The 17,769-nt window shown below is 44.0% G+C and overlaps 1 protein-coding gene across 1 annotated transcript in view; it reads left to right on the forward strand.

The window, feature by feature from the left end:
- The window catches only part of LOC134847742 (uncharacterized), a 28,071-nt gene extending 11,031 nt beyond the window's left edge, over positions 1 to 17,040 (forward strand). The window contains exons 2-3 of the mRNA XM_063864940.1: positions 15,193 to 15,661; positions 16,392 to 17,040. Coding sequence (XP_063721010.1) covers positions 15,193 to 15,661; positions 16,392 to 16,912 — 990 coding nt within the window. The 3' untranslated portion in view covers positions 16,913 to 17,040. The remainder of the gene's footprint in view (positions 1 to 15,192; positions 15,662 to 16,391) is intronic.
- The last annotated feature ends 729 nt before the right edge of the window (positions 17,041 to 17,769 follow it).

A 17,769-nucleotide genomic window follows, 5' to 3' on the forward strand; every position in this document is an offset into this window, starting at 1 on the left:
CTAAATAACGTTGAGGTTGAGAGGAACTATGATGAGGAGTCAACAAGTCTGATAGAGTTAGAAAATCAGTTACAACTTTTTGATTAAAGATTATCGGATGGTTGTGGTGTAAATGCAATTGATAATATGACCAAAGAGTCAAAATTAGCGGAGGAATCAAAGGATGATTCCATTACAAAACGCGTGAAGTTAGGGGTATTTACAGTACTTCAGAAAACAAGGAAAAAAAGCGATACGGCCATGAGTATGTAAAAAGGATTTTATATTTCTAATGGATAGTTGAAGCACTACGACATATGGCAGCAAAAATTAGTGAAAACTCTCAGCGAGCGTTTTGGCAACATACAGGGGGCTACGTGATTACAACCAACATGACAACCATAATCACGGCACACTGGTAGGAGATACTGAATCCAACGGTTGGGTGCGGTGAGAGACTATTTCTGGACAGTGGTTGACAATAACAGGACGCTAATTATGGGTCGCGATTTGTTCCAAGGTCTTGGCTTGAAAGTATTTCAAAATTTACCAACCGCAAAATAAGATAAATTAAGTTTCATTAAACTATTGGGGAAGACAACAAGGCGCTTAAAAAATTGTTTGCAAAGAATTTTCTGAGGCTATATTCGAAAAGGTGGTAGCGAAAGGATTTATTGTTAAATCAAAGCAATTCAAACCTACACATCAATAGGGACGGTGAGCTCCTATTTTCTTGCAAGATAATTTAGTGGATGAAATCAAAAGACTGGAAAAAATGGGTACAAATGTAATTCGATCGAAAAATGCTCGGAGAAACAATTCTCACCTATATTCCTGACCGTGAAAAAACATGACAACCAGAATCACGGCACACTGGTAGGAGATTTTGCATCCAACGGTTGGGTGGTGAGAGACTATTTGTGGACAGTGGTTGACAATAACAGGACGCTAATTATGGGCCGCGATTTCTTCCAAGGTCTTGGCTTGAAAATATTTCAAAAATTACCAATAGCAAAAAAAAGATAAATTAAGTTTCATTAAACTATTGGGGAAGACAAAAATGCGCTTAAAAGAAGGTTTGCGAAGAATTTTCTGAGGCTAGATTCAAAAAAGGGTAGCGAAAGGATTTATTGTCAAATCAAAGTTGAGCAATTCAAACCTACACATCAATAGAGACCGTGAACTCCAGTTTTCTTGTAAGATAGTTTAGTGGATGAAATCAAAAGACTGGAAAAAATTGGGTACAAATGTAAGTTGAAAAATGTTCCGACAAACAATTTTCACCTATATTCCTGACTGTGAAAAAACAACAAATCAGTCAAGTTGGCATTTATTTCGAAACAATTGAAAATGGTAATTCAGATCGTAGTAAAAGAAGATCATATTAATAAGGTGAAAAACTGTTTGAAACGACTGAATGACAAATAGTTTATGGTTAGTTTACAGAAAAGCAAACCTTCAAGCGAAAAAATTGAATGGCTGAGTTTTAAAGCGTTAAATTTTGGTATCCAGCCCCGGGAATCGAAAAGTGAATCCATTGCAAAATACAGTCACCTGGAGCAAAAAAATAGCTCAAGTTTTACCTTGGATTGGTGCATCATGTGACAAATTTCATACCAGGTTTGACGGTATTGTTTTCGGCTTTTGGAGATCAGTTTAAACTCGGAAAAACAAAAAGCTTTATCTGAAATTATTAAATTAAAAACACGAAAATTTTTTTTCAATTGATTAAGGAAAAAGTTTTTGAGATAACTGTAAACGCTCATTTTGACAGAAATTGGAAACCACAGTGAAATGTGATGCTTTGAAAGAAGGTCTGGGGCAGTCCTCCAACAAAAAAAACAGACGGTTGGAAAAGTGTGGCATTCGGGTCACGCTTCCTCATTTTGGTCGAAATGGAGTATAATTACAAAAAGCTGGATATAATGGGTGTTGTATTGTCTATCGAGCTTTTTTGGTTTTTTTTGTAAGGTCCATAAAGCGTTACTCAAGGTTTTTTATTTATAATACCATAAAGCGTTACTCAATGTACTCAAACCTAACCCTGCGAACAAAGAAGCAAAGCCACCCTCGAAAACTGACAAGGTAGTTGTTGTTGCTCGATTTATCTCAGTTAGTTATTTAGTTCGTACTTTCAAATAGTTTGATAAGCAATCGAGGGGTAGTTCGAGGCATATTTGCGGTTTGAAAACGAGCATGGAAATAAGTTACAACACTAGTTATTCAACTGTGATTGATCAAATGAATGCGATGACAATAAAAATCAGAAAATGCGCGAAAAATAGCGTACCGCGCTGTGAACGTTCTAAATTTAGCCATTTTGAAAATAAAAATGATATCGTCCAGCACTATCAGAGTAGTGATAATTTGCAAGATCAACTAGAACCAGGAAATAGGAAATCAAAAACCGAGTTTTTCGGAACTTACCCAAAAAACAATGCGAAGTTGTTTGACTATGCGAACTACCTCACTGAAAATGAAAGAACTAGGCCAAGGAAAATAATAAAATTGAAGAAGTCAGGAAAAGTGATACAAGCGGAACATTTTCCAATGAGAAATAGAATTATTGCAGCAAAGCGGGAGGAAAGAAAAATTAAATCAGCTAAAAGAATTGAAAAGCGGAAGCGGTTTCGAAGTGTGACGCAGGACAAAACAACCTTTGGGGAAGAGAGAGAGGCTCAAAAGCCACAGCAGAAAAGAGAAGTTGTTCGCTGTTGCGGGAGATTGAAAAGCTGATAAATCAGAGGAGAGAAATCATAAGTCGATAGTAGATATGGTATACGAGAAGGAACACAAAGAGGGAGAAAAGCTGACAATATCAGTTCCATTGGAGATAAAAAAATTGCAAACTTTTTTAACTGAAAAGTAGTTTCTGCCCTCGCTAACCGACACGCAGAGCTAAGAGAAGTGCTGGATTGCGTCCTCATAAAAAAGAGGAGGGATGTCACGCAAAAGTCAAGAATAAACGAGGGATTGTGAGACGTGGGATAATCGTGGTTGATGTTAAAGTTGCAACCCAAATCAATCGCAACCAGTAGTAGTGGACGTCTTTTACTCAGGCCACCCGGGCCAAGCAGAAAGAATATGGACATCGTACTCAAGTCCTCAGCGTGCAAACCATGCACGAAGTTTGGTAAGAACCTGAAAACCATCATACAAAAAAAAACGCTAAGCCGCTGGACAATTTGAAAGAGCCGAACGAAGAGCTCCAAATTGATTTTATGCGAACAATTATTCATGAAAAAGGTTGTGAAGTCCAAATTCTATGGGAGGTTGATCGGTAGTCTAAGTTCTGTACATAAAAATTTTTCAAGAACGCAAACAGTGGTAACGTTTTCCAATTCTTCGAGTTTTATATTAGACTACATGGAATTCCTTGGGCGATAAGAGTTGATCAAGCGACATGCCACACAAGATTGGCGGTGAAAACCTTTGCTGAAGCTAATAATATAGAACTTTTGATATCGACGATGGATGATCAAAGAGCGTCAGGAATAGTAGAACGGTTGATTTGTACAAAATACGTCACCTTTTCGAGCAAATTTGAGCCACTATCGGATTACTCTAATATCACCTATAATAACTGATCCTTGGAAATGTGTGTTCATTCCTACTAGTTTAATTCACATGCTCCTGCTGGACGACAATGGAATAAGTTAAGACAAGGAATTCAAAAATTACGTTGTGGCGGGGAGGTGAAAGAATCGAAATCAAAAGATGGATTTAGTGACGTTAACGCTAACGACAGTGCCAATGGTTTTAAAATTTGTGGAAGAGAATCCCAGATTGGACACAGTTAAGGACAGAATTAGCCGGCCAGTTTTTTTTGGTCGGATATCTGTTCAATTGACATGTTTCAAAACTCATTTTATAATGTCTCCTTGTCTCTTTTGCCTAGCACCGCGTATTTAAGGTTTTAAACTGAAAATCAGTCCCATTAGACCCAAAAATGAAAAGTAGTCGCGTAAGTGCCGATTTTTTTTTCAATTGGTTAAGAACTACTTAAGTGACTCTGGTTAAAAGGCAGCCCGATGGCATATTACGAGCGCGCGGTCGGTTACCGGCGGTAACTGGCTCTGTCGTGGTATTATCGTTATGTGTTAGAAGGAGCAATTGTTTAAAGTTGGCTTTGTTTGCGAAAAAAGGCCTAACGTTGATTACAATATTAGGACCGAAACCGACTACAGTCACTTTACAACAGCACTAGTAGGGGAGCCAACCTAAGATGGCGAAAAGTCTACGAATACTAGAAATCGTAACATTTGAAATGCTGCCTAAAACTAGGTGGGAGAACAAATGTAAAAATGTTAGCAATGTAGGAGTTTTATGCGATAGTGTTACACGGGTGATGGCGATGAGAAAAGCCAAGTCATCGTTTTTTGTTCTCTAGAAAGAAAGAGACAGAACCATATCTAGAAGTGTTATCCGAATAAGGATAACAGCAACGATTCTATTACAATGAGGACGTTTTGGTAGTAAATGGAGGTGGTTTTCCAAAAACTGAGAAACCGAAGGTTCGAAAGATACTTTTTTTACGTAAACAAGCAAAAGGGGAAACATTGGATCAGTTCTTCTGTCACCTGAAGGGCATGACAGAACATTGTGAGTTCGGTGCAGGAAAAAACGCAATGATTGAACTCATGAAGAAAGAGATGACTCCGGAAAGGACACCAGAGTACGCAATACGGTTTGAGCAGTAACATAAAAACATCAAATCTATCCGAGATAATGGCTGATATGGAAAATTGTGAGCGGAGATGTGAACTACGTGTAAGGATTTAATGGAGTTGTCGAGGGAAGTCATGCAAATCATGTGGAAACTCGTGGCCAGTAGAGCATCACCAGGTTTGCCCGGTTGCGTGTCAAGGTAGAAAGTGCAAGAGCGGGGCCAAACAGGCCAATTTAAAGCTAACTTGAGAGGTAGAGAAGTACGAGGATCGTCGAGAGGCGGAAGTGGAACGAGACCTTCGTTCCGTGGCAAGGTTTATCGTGTTGATGAGAAAAAACAAAACAACGTTGAGGTTGAGAGGAACTATGATGAGGATTCAACAAGTCTGATAGAGTTAGAGAAGCAATTACACTTTTTTGATTACAGATTATCGGATGATTGTGGTGTAAATGCAATTGATGATATGACCAAAGAGTCAAAATTAGCGGAGGAATCAAAGGATGATTCCATTACAAAACGCGTGAAGTTAGGGGTATTTACAGTACTTCCGACAAACACAGAAAAAAAGCGATACGGCAGCGAGTATGTAAAAAGGATTTTATATTTCTAGTGGATAGTTGAAGCACTACGACATATGGCAGCAATAGTTAGTGAAAACTCTGAGCGAACGTTTTGGCAACATACAGGGTACTACGTGATTACAACCAACATGACAACCAGAATCACGGCACACTGGTAGGAGATTTTGCATCCAACGGTTGGGTGGTGAGAGACTATTTCTGGACAGTGGTTGACAAAAACAGGACGCTAATTATAGGCCGCGATTTCTTCCAAGGTCTTGGCTTGAAAATATTTCAAAAATTACCAATGGCAAAAAAAAAGATGAATTAAGTTTCAATAAACTATTGGAAAAGACAAAAATGCGCTTAAAAGTAGGTTTGCGAAGAATTTTTTGAGGCTATATTCAAAAAAGGGGGTAGCGAAAGGATTTATTGTCAAATCAAAGTTGAGCAATTCAAACCTACACATCAATAGGGACGGTGAACTCCAGTTTTCTTGTAAGATAGTTTAGTGGATAAAATTAAAAGACTGGAAAAAATTGGGTACTAATGTAAGTTAAAAAAATGCTCCGACAAACAATTTTCACCTATAATCCCGACTGTGAAAAAACAATAAATCAGTCAAGTTGGCATTTATTTCGAAACATTTGAAAAAGGTAATTTAGATCTTAGTAAAAGAAGATCATATTAATAAGGTGAAATACTGTTTGAAACGACTAAATGACTAATAGTTTATGGTTAATTTACAGAAATGCAAAATTGCAAGCGAAGAAATTGAATGACTGGATTTTAAAGCGTTAAATTTTGGTATCAAGCCCCTGGAATCGAAAACTGAATTCATTGCAAAAATACTGTCAACTGGAGCAAAAAAATAGCTCAAGTCTTACCTTGAATTGGTGCATCATGTGACAATTTTCATACCAGGTTTGGCGGTATTGTTTTTGGCTTTTTGAGATCAGTTTAAACTCGGAAAAACAAAAAGCTTTATCTGAAATTATGAAATTAAAAACACGAAAATTTTTTTTCAATTGGTTAAGGAAAAAGTTTTTGAGATAACGGTAAACGCTCATTTTCACAAAAATTGGAAACCAATGTGAAATGTGATGCTTGATGCTTCTAAAGAAGGTCTGGGGGCAGCCCTCGAACGAAAAAACAGACGGTTGGAAAATTGTGGCATTCGGGTCACGCTTCTTCATTTCACTCGATTGCCAACAGCTTCACGCGAGTCCCACCAGCTTCACTCGAGTCCCAACAGCTTCACTCGAGTCTCAACAGCTACACTCGAGTCCCAACAGCAATACTCGAGTCCCAACAGATAGAAACGAGTCCCAACTGCTTCACTCGAGTCCCAACAGCTGCACTCGAGTCCCAACAGCTACACTCGAGTCTTAACAGCTACACTCGAGTCCCAACAGCAATACTCGAGTCCCAACAGCTACAAACGGGTCCCAACAGCTACACTCGAGTCCCAACAGCTTCGCTCGAATCCCAACAGCTACACTCGAATCCCAACAGCTTCACTCGAGTCCCAACAGCTTCACTTGAGTCCCAACAGCTACACTTGATCCCAACAGCAATACTCGAGTCCCAACAGCTACACTTGATCCCAACATCTACACTCGAGTCCCAGCTACACTCGAGTCCCAACAGCTCACTCTAGTTCCAACAGCTACACTCGATTCCCAACAGCAACATTCGAGTCCCAACAGCTTCACTCGAGTCCCAACAGCTACACTCGAGTCCCAACAGCTCACTCGAGTCCCAACAGCTACACTCGAGTCCCAACAGCTTCACTCGAGTCTCAACAGCTTCACTCGAGTCCCAACGGCTACACTCGAGTCCAAACAGCTTCACTCATTTCCCAACGGTTTCTTACAATTTTCTCTCTCACGACTCGGCACAACTGCACTCCCAACAGCTCAGCTCGAGTCCCAACAGCTATACTCGATCAAAACAGCAATACTGGAGTCCCAACAGCTACAAACGAATCTCAACAGCTACACTCGAGTCCCAGCTACACTCGAGTCCTAACAGCTCACTCGAATCCCAACAGCTACACTCGAGTCCCAACAGCAACACTCGAGTCCAAACAGCTACACTCGAGTCCCAACAGCTTCACTCGAGTCTCAACAGCTACATTCGAGTCCCAACAGCTCACTCGAGTCCCAACAGCAATACTCGAGTCCCAACAGCTACAAACGAGTCCCAACAGCTACACTCGAGTCCAAACAGCTCCACTCAATTCCCAACGGTTTCTTACAATTTTCTCTCTCACGACTCGGCACAACTGCACTCCCAACAGCTCAGCTCGAGTCCCAACAGCTATACTCGATCAAAACAGCAATACTGGAGTCCCAACAGCTACAAACGAATCTCAACAGCTACACTCGAGTCCCAGCTACACTCGAGTCCTAACAGCTCACTCGAATCCCAGCAGCTACACTCGAGTCCCAACAGCAACACTCGAGTCCAAACAGCTACACTCGAGTCCCAACAGCTTCACTCGAGTCTCAACAGCTACATTCGAGTCCCAACAGCTCACTCGAGTCCCAACAGCAATACTCGAGTCCCAACAGCTACAAACGAGTCCCAACAGCTACAAACAAGTCCCAACCGCTACACTCGAGTACCAACAATTTCACTCGAGTCCCAACAGATTCACTCGAGTCCCACCAGCTTCACTCGAGTCCCAACAGCTTCACTCGAGTCCCAACAGCTACACTCGAGTCCCAACAGCAATACTAGAGTTCAACAGCTACAAACGAGTCCCAACAGCTAAACTCGATTCCCAGCTACACTCGAGTCCCAACAGCTACACTCGAGTCCCAACAGCTACACTCGAGTCCCAACAGCTTACTAGAGTCCCAACAGCTACACTCGAGTCCCAACAGCTTCACTCGAGTCTCAACAGCTACAAACGAGTCCCAACAGCTACACTCGAGTCCCAACAGCTTCACTCGAGTCCCAACAGCTACACTCGAGTCCCAACAGCTTCACTCGAGTCTCAACAGCTACAAACGAGTCCCAACAGCTACACTCGAGTCCCAACAGCTACACGCGATTCCCAACAGCTCACTCGAGTCCCAACAGCTACACTCGATTCCCAGCTACACTCCAGTCCCAACAGCTCACTCGAGTTCCAACAGCTATACTCGATCAAAACAGCAATACTGGAGTCCCAACAGCTACAAACGAATCTCAACAGCTACACTCGAGTCCCAGCTACACTCGAGTCCTAACAGCTCACTCGAATCCCAGCAGCTACACTCGAGTCCCAACAGCAACACTCGAGTCCAAACAGCTACACTCGAGTCCCAACAGCTTCACTCGAGTCTCAACAGCTACATTCGAGTCCCAACAGCTCACTCGAGTCCCAACAGCAATACTCGAGTCCCAACAGCTACAAACGAGTCCCAACAGCTACAAACAAGTCCCAACCGCTACACTCGAGTACCAACAATTTCACTCGAGTCCCAACAGATTCACTCGAGTCCCACCAGCTTCACTCGAGTCCCAACAGCTTCACTCGAGTCCCAACAGCTACACTCGAGTCCCAACAGCAATACTAGAGTTCAACAGCTACAAACGAGTCCCAACAGCTACACTCGAGTCCAAACAGCTCCACTCAATTCCCAACGGTTTCTTACAATTTTCTCTCTCACGACTCGGCACAACTGGTCTCCCAACAGCTCAGCTCGAGTCCTAACAGCTATACTCGATCAAAACAGCAATACTGGAGTCCCAACAGCTACAAACGAATCTCAACAGCTACACTCGAGTCCCAGCTACACTCGAGTCCTAACAGCTCACTCGAATCCCAGCAGCTACACTCGAGTCCCAACAGCAACACTCGAGTCCAAACAGCTACACTCGAGTCCCAACAGCTTCACTCGAGTCTCAACAGCTACATTCGAGTCCCAACAGCTCACTCGAGTCCCAACAGCAATACTCGAGTCCCAACAGCTACAAACGAGTCCCAACAGCTACAAACAAGTCCCAACCGCTACACTCGAGTACCAACAATTTCACTCGAGTCCCAACAGATTCACTCGAGTCCCACCAGCTTCACTCGAGTCCCAACAGCTTCACTCGAGTCCCAACAGCTACACTCGAGTCCCAACAGCAATACTAGAGTTCAACAGCTACAAACGAGTCCCAACAGCTACACTCGAGTCCAAACAGCTCCACTCAATTCCCAACGGTTTCTTACAATTTTCTCTCTCACGACTCGGCACAACTGCACTCCCAACAGCTCAGCTCGAGTCCCAACAGCTATACTCGATCAAAACAGCAATACTGGAGTCCCAACAGCTACAAACGAATCTCAACAGCTACACTCGAGTCCCAGCTACACTCGAGTCCTAACAGCTCACTCGAATCCCAGCAGCTACACTCGAGTCCCAACAGCAACACTCGAGTCCAAACAGCTACACTCGAGTCCCAACAGCTTCACTCGAGTCTCAACAGCTACATTCGAGTCCCAACAGCTCACTCGAGTCCCAACAGCAATACTCGAATCCCAACAGCTACAAACGAGTCCCAACAGCTACAAACAAGTCCCAACCGCTACACTCGAGTACCAACAACTTCACTCGAGTCCCAACAGATTCACTCGAGTCCCACCAGCTTCACTCGAGTCCCAACAGCTTCACTCGAGTCCCAACAGCTACACTCGAGTCCCAACAGCAATACTAGAGTTCAACAGCTACAAACGAGTCCCAACAGCTACACTCGATTCCCAGCTACACTCGAGTCCCAACAGCTACACTCGAGTCCCAACAGCTACACTCGAGTCCCAACAGCTTACTAGAGTCCCAACAGCTACACTCGAGTCCCAACAGCTTCACTCGAGTCTCAACAGCTACAAACGAGTCCCAACAGCTACACTCGAGTCCCAACAGCTTCACTCGAGTCCCAACAGCTACACTCGAGTCCCAACAGCTTCACTCGAGTCTCAACAGCTACAAACGAGTCCCAACAGCTACACTCGAGTCCCAACAGCTACACGCGATTCCCAACAGCTCACTCGAGTCCCAACAGCTACACTCGATTCCCAGCTACACTCGAGTCCCAACAGCTCACTCGAGTTCCAACAGCTACACTCGAGTCCCAACAGCAATATTCGAGTTCAAACAGCTCACTCGAGTCCCAACAGCTACACTCGAGTCCCAACAGCAATACTCGAGTTCCAACAGCAACACTCGAGTCCAAACAGCTACACTCGAGTCCCAACAGCTTCACTCGGGTCTCAACAGCTACACTCGAGTCCCAACAGCTCACTCGAGTCTCAACAGCTACACTCGAGACCCAACAGCAATACTCGAGTCCCAATAGCTACACTCGAGTCCCAACAGCTTCATTCGAGTCCCAACAGCTTCACTCGAGTCCCACCAGCTACACTCGAGTCCCAACAGCAATACTCGAGTCCTAACAGCTACAAATGAGTCCCAACAGCTACACTCGTGTCCCAACAGCTTCACTCGAGTCCCAACAGCTTCACTCGAGTCCCAACAGCTTCACTCGAGTCCCAACAGCTACACTCGATTCCCAGCTACACTCGGGTCCCAACAGCTCACTCGAGTTCCAACAGCTACACTCGAGTCCCAACAGCAATATTCGAGTTCAAATAGCTCACTCGATTCCCAACAGCTACACTCGAGTCCCAACAGCAATACTCGAGTCCCAACAGCAACACTCGAGTCCAAACAGCTACCTTCGAGTCCCAACAGCTTCACTCGGGTCTCAACAGCTACACTCGAGTCCCAACAGCTCACTCGAGTCCCAACAGCTACACTCGATTCCCAGCTACACTCGAGTCCCAACAGCTCACTCGAGTTCCAACAGCTACACTCGAGTCCCAACAGCAATATTCGAGTTCAAATAGCTCACTCGAGTCCCAACAGCTACACTCGAGTCCCAACAGCAATACTCGAGTCCCAACAGCAACACTCGAGTCCAAACAGCTACACTCGAGTCCCAACAGCTTCACTCGGGTCTCAACAGCTACACTCGGGTCTCAACAGCTACACTCGAGTCCCAACAGCTCACTCGAGTCCCATCAGCTACACTCGAGTCAAAACAGCGATACTCGAGTCCCAACAGCTACAATCGAGTCCCAACAGCTTCACTCGAGTCCCAACAGCTTCACTCGAGTCCCACCAGCTACACTCGAGGCCCAACAGCAATACTCGAGTCCTAACAGCTACAAATGAGTCCCAACAGCTACACTCGTGTCCCAACAGCTTCATTCGAGTCCCAACAGCTACACTTGATCCCAACAGCTTCACTAGAGTCCTAACAGCTTCACTCGAGTCCCAACTGCTTCACTCGAGTCCCAACAGCTACACTCGATCCCAACAGCAATACTCGAGTCCCAACAGCTACAAACGAATCCCAACAGCTACACTCGAGTCCCAGGTACACTCGAGTCCCAACAGCTCACTCGAGTTCCAACAGCTACACTCGAGTCCCAACAGCAACATTCGAGTACGAACAGCTTCACTCGAGTCCCAACAGCTACACTCGAGTCCCAACAGCTCACTCGAGTCCCAACAGCTACACTCGAGTCCCAACAGCAATACTCGAGTCCCAACAGCTACAAACGAGTCCCAACAGCTTCAATCGAGTCCCAACAGCTACACTCGAGTCCCAACAGCTAAACTCGAGTCCCAACTGCAATACTCGAGTCCCAACAGCTTCACTCGAGTCCCAACAGCAATACTCGAGTCCCAAGAGCTACACTCGAGTCCCAACAGCTTCACTCGAGTCCCAACAGCTACACTCGAGTCCCAACAGCTCACTCGAGTCCCAGCTACACTCGAGTCCCAACAGCTACACTCGAGTCCCAACAGCAATACTCGAGTCCCAACAGCTACACTCGAGTCCCAACAGCTTCAATCGAGTCCCAACAGCTACACTCGAGTCCCAACAGCTAAACTCGAATCCCAACAGCAATACTCGAGTCCCAACAGCTACACTCGAGTCCCAGCTTCAATCGAGTCCCAACAGCTACACTCGAGTCCCAACAGCAATACTCGAGTCCCAACAGCTACACTCGAGTCCCAACAGCTTCAATCGAGTCCCAACAGCTCATTCGAGTCCCAACAGCTAAACTCGAATCCCAACAGCAATACTCGAGTCCCAACAGCTCACTCGAGTCCCAGCTTCAATCGAGTCCCAACAGCTACACTCGAGTCCCAACAGCAATACTCGAGTCCCAACAGCTACACTCGAGTCCCAACAGCTTCAATCGAGTCCCAACAGCTACACTCGAGTCCCAACAGCTAAACTCGAATCCCAACAGCAATACTCGAGTCCCAACAGCTACACTCGAGTCCCAGCTTCAATCGAGTCCCAACAGCTACACTCGAGTCCCAACAGCAATACTCGAGTCCCAACAGCTACACTCGAGTCCCAACAGCTTCAATCGAGTCCCAACAGCTCACTCGAGTCCCAACAGCTAAACTCGAATCCCAACAGCAATACTCGAGTCCCAACAGCTCACTCGAGTCCCAGCTTCAATCGAGTCCCAACAGCTACACTCGAGTCCCAACAGCAATACTCGAGTCCCAACAGCTACACTCGAGTCCCAACAGCTTCAATCGAGTCCCAACAGCTACACTCGAGTCCCAACAGCTAAACTCGAATCCCAACAGCAATACTCGAGTCCCAACAGCTCACTCGAGTCCCAGCTTCAATCGAGTCCCAACAGCTACACTCGAGTCCCAACAGCAATACTCGAGTCCCAACAGCTACACTCGAGTCCCAACAGCTTCAATCGAGTCCCAACAGCTACACTCGAGTCCCAACAGCAATACTCGAGTCCCAACAGCTACACTCGAGTCCCAGCTACACTCGAGTCCCAACAGCTACACTCGAGTCCCAACAGCAATACTCGAGTCCCAACAGCTACACTCGAGTCCCAACAGCTTCAATCGAGTCCCAACAGCTACACTCGAGTCCCAACAGCTAAACTCGAATCCCAACAGCAATACTCGAGTCCCAACAGCTCACTCGAGTCCCAGCTTCAATCGAGTCCCAACAGCTACACTCGAGTCCCAACAGCAATACTCGAGTCCCAACAGCTACACTCGAGTCCCAACAGCTTCAATCGAGTCCCAACAGCTACACTCGAGTCCCAACAGCTAAACTCGAATCCCAACAGCAATACTCGAGTCCCAACAGCTCACTCGAGTCCCAGCTTCAATCGAGTCCCAACAGCTACACTCGAGTCCCAACAGCAATACTCGAGTCCCAACAGCTACACTCGAGTCCCAACAGCTTCAATCGAGTCCCAACAGCTACACTCGAGTCCCAACAGCTAAACTCGAATCCCAACAGCAATACTCGAGTCCCAACAGCTCACTCGAGTCCCAGCTTCAATCGAGTCCCAACAGCTACACTCGAGTCCCAACAGCAATACTCGAGTCCCAGCAGCTACACTCGAGTCCCAACAGCTTCAATCGAGTCCCAACAGCTACACTCGAGTCCCAACAGCTAAACTCGAATCCCAACAGCAATACTCGAGTCCCAACAGCTCACTCGAGTCCCAGCTTCAATCGAGTCCCAACAGCTACACTCGAGTCCCAACAGCAATACTCGAGTCCCAACAGCTACACTCGAGTCCCAACAGCTTCAATCGAGTCCCAACAGCTACACTCGAGTCCCAACAGCTAAACTCGAATCCCAACAGCAATACTCGAGTCCCAACAGCTCACTCGAGTCCCAGCTTCAATCGAGTCCCAACAGCTACACTCGAGTCCCAACAGCAATACTCGAGTCCCAACAGCTACACTCGAGTCCCAACAGCTTCAATCGAGTCCCAACAGCTACACTCGAGTCCCAACAGCTAAACTCGAATCCCAACAGCAATACTCGAGTCCCAACAGCTCACTCGAGTCCCAGCTTCAATCGAGTCCCAACAGCTACACTCGAGTCCCAACAGCAATACTCGAGTCCCAACAGCTACACTCGAGTCCCAACAGCTTCAATCGAGTCCCAACAGCTACACTCGAGTCCCAACAGCTAAACTCGAATCCCAACAGCAATACTCGAGTCCCAACAGCTCACTCGAGTCCCAGCTTCAATCGAGTCCCAACAGCTACACTCGAGTCCCAACAGCAATACTCGAGTCCCAACAGCTACACTCGAGTCCCAACAGCTTCAATCGAGTCCCAACAGCTACACTCGAGTCCCAACAGCTAAACTCGAATCCCAACAGCAACAATGGAGTCCCAAAAGCAACACTCGAGACCCAACAACTTCACTCGACAACACTCGATAATGACGAGAACAAACTGTTCGCTCTAATTTAAGGGCACTAATGGTCCCATTAGGGGCGCCAAAATGCGCGCGTAAGTCTCCCGAAATCGTAAAAAATATCGATTTTCAAACAATTGAATTAATGAGCATCTTTTCGGCAAAATAACTCTGGAAATCCATAATTTAAACATTTTTCGAACATACTTTTTAATCGGTAACATCGGCCATATTCTTCTGGTTAACTCGGAGCAATTGTCCAAATCTGTTCTGGTTAACTCGGAGCAACTGTTCTTCTGGTTAACTCGGAGCAACTCCTCGGGTTAACATGTTTAAAGGCTAGGGTATGGGGAGATTTGTATCCACGCCACCTGACAAATCAGTATAGCCGGTACGTAAGCTTAGGGCGCTCGGCCAACTGATCTTAAAGGCATTTATATTTTGGTCAATTTTATATGCATTTTTACTCTCGTTACATTTGCCTTATTGCAGCCCAGAGTCCTACCCATTAATTGGCTTGTTTTTAAATATTTGATCAATAAACAATCACTCTATCTAGTTTTTGGCTCAAACTTCAACCAATCAGAATTCAGACAAATTTTGTGACTTATGCGACTGATTTTTTATTTTGGGTCCAATGAATATTGGGACCTATTGAAATTCACCAACCTCATTAGGAAATGCAACTCGATTTGTAGAGCGTGTGACTGCTCAAATAAAATAAAGGGGTCTCATTTCAAAAAGAGTGAACCATCATTTATCTTCTGCAAGAAGTTAGAACAAAAGTATCCACGCCTCCTTTTTTCCTTCTGCCAAAGTTACCCTATGTGTTTAGTTATTGGGTCTACCGAGTTTACCGTTTGTCACATTATCTTGATTCTATTCGATCGGAAAGAGCATGATCTACAATATCTTTACAATGCGATATCAAGAGTCCGAGTACTGTGCCGTGTTCACGTAATAGTCAATAACAGAAATCATAGAAGGCGCTTTAAGAAAAAGTTGAATTTTTTATTGCGATTTTTTCGAGATGCAAGAATTGAAGACGAAAATGAAAATGTAGCCGAGCTATCGAATTTGATGTGCAGGACAAGATATGAAGAACCGTTTTATTGTGATTGCTTGTCGTCATATCCATCGTCTTCATCAGCGTCGTCGTCATCAGCTATCAGATTCGAAACAATGCTACAAGCAGGCAAGGATCTAGGAATTTCTCGAGGAGGGGAAAATTTTGTCCACTTTTTTTTAGGTCGACCAAATTGATTTTGAGCACTCCCAAACCATTATAAAGACCCTTATTTGAACAAATTTTCTGCGACGCAGGCAAATTTTTGAAAAAAAAGACTAAAAAATGCGTTTTTAGGCAATTCTTGGAAAATTTCGACCGAAAAATCGCGTTTTTTAGTAGGCGCCTTTAGAAAAATTTTAAGGTCAGTCAGCCGAAAATAGATATCTCAAAATAGTACAAAGGGTCGGCAGGGGGTCGAATCCCTGAAAAAGGGGTGTCAGACCCCATCCCCCCTCCCTAAATCCGCTACTGGCTACAAGGCAATACAAGGGAAACTAGGGCTTTTTCCCCCTATACACATTTCATAAATTCTATGTTTATAGTTGAAATTTTGAAAACTATTGTATCGCTAATTGCATGTTACAATGGCGAGCAAATTGACGATGAAGAACAAAAAGTTGCTTTGAAACAAGTTGAAAATAGGAAGCTGTGAAATAGGTAGTTGAATCAAACTGTAAAACAACCGACTGAATTATGCTGCAACAAATTGTAATAAAAATTTAACTGAACCATTCCACCATCCCCTCCTTCCGATGTTTTTTTCTAATAAAACTAATATTTCTGGAAAAATGAGCTTTGAAAAACTATTTTGAATGTTATTTATCCATCAATTCATCCATTTGACCAAATGTTTCAGAGCAGTGGAAGACGACTGCAGATACAATGCTGAGAGGATCGAGTGGAGAGAGCTTAGAATATACAGCTTTTGAGATCCGCAATGCAGTATATGGTATGTACCCTACGACGAGCATTGAAATAGTCACTGTCTATGCTAGAGGTAGTGACTATAGTTTCAAGTGTAAAGATGGAGTTGGTGAGACAGCAGAGTGGATAGACAAGACAGACTGTCCCTACAACATGCACATCTACCTTGTCTATCCTCCACACCATAACTGCAGAAGAGCTGTAACTCAGGAAGACATGGAGAAGGCAGATAGTGTGGCGGAGAGTGTGTTGTCTCATATGGACAGAAGAGAGGGTATGACCTCACAGGAGATAAGAGATGAGGTCATTATTCGACTGAAGAAAAGTGGGTCAAAGTGGATGTGGATAGGAGTCGGTAGAGGAGAGGGATATTTTGAGGCCTGTGTTATCGACTTTCGTCAGGTTAAAAAAAATGGCTCTTACTACACTATTTCGGCCTTCCTGGGAGACTAAACTGCACCAAATAGCTTAAACCTCTAACTTATTTGTATATTTTTCATCATATTTCACTCAACAAAACTATAAACCCAGTGCAAATGATTTTTTTTAAATTTTCCGCTTAACTGTCAAGAACAATACAAACGAACTACCATAAATGTAAATTCAAATATTATTCAAAAAAAAATTTTTTGTTAATTTGTTTTCCTTTTTTTATCAAACACCCTTTTTTCGAAGTGAAGCGTGTTCCACAAAACTCAGAATTTGATATAATATGTTAATCTGATTGATTTCCGGACAAACGGAAAACCAAAGCGTCTTGTTTTTTTAATGCGAAGTTTTTGTAAAGTTGTTGTATATCAGGAGACTCAGATGAAACTAAGACCAAGACTTATATCATCTTGTAGATATAGACATGTAAATAATTAAAGTGTATAAATAGTGTCATGACAAAACAATTTATATCGACTTAAATCTTACTTAAGTCGACAGAGAGTGTATAGAAAGTTAAGCACCAATTTAACCGCGGTGCGACAGGTCGTCAACGACCTTGAACTCCAAATGAAACAATTGACTGATATGAGTGTGACATAATAGTGTGCACAGAATTAGTACTGTAACACATTTCCCCCTCTAGAGGAAAATTTTTATGGAATATATGAATTTTAATGAAAGAGATACACAATTTTGGAATTTCGACTAAGAAAAAAAAATAATTTTGATGAATGAGTAAGGTGCATAAAAAGTTTTGGCTGAGTTTGAGATGATACGAATTTTAATGACTAATTGATACGAGGTTATTCTCATTTCTCCTCAATGGGTTTTCTGAGGACCACTTTGACGAACAGGATTTAGCGAACTTCCTTGTGAAG

Source organism: Symsagittifera roscoffensis, chromosome 6, assembly GCF_963678635.1.
Source record: "Symsagittifera roscoffensis chromosome 6, txSymRosc1.1, whole genome shotgun sequence".
NCBI classification, from domain to species: domain Eukaryota; kingdom Metazoa; phylum Xenacoelomorpha; order Acoela; family Convolutidae; genus Symsagittifera; species Symsagittifera roscoffensis.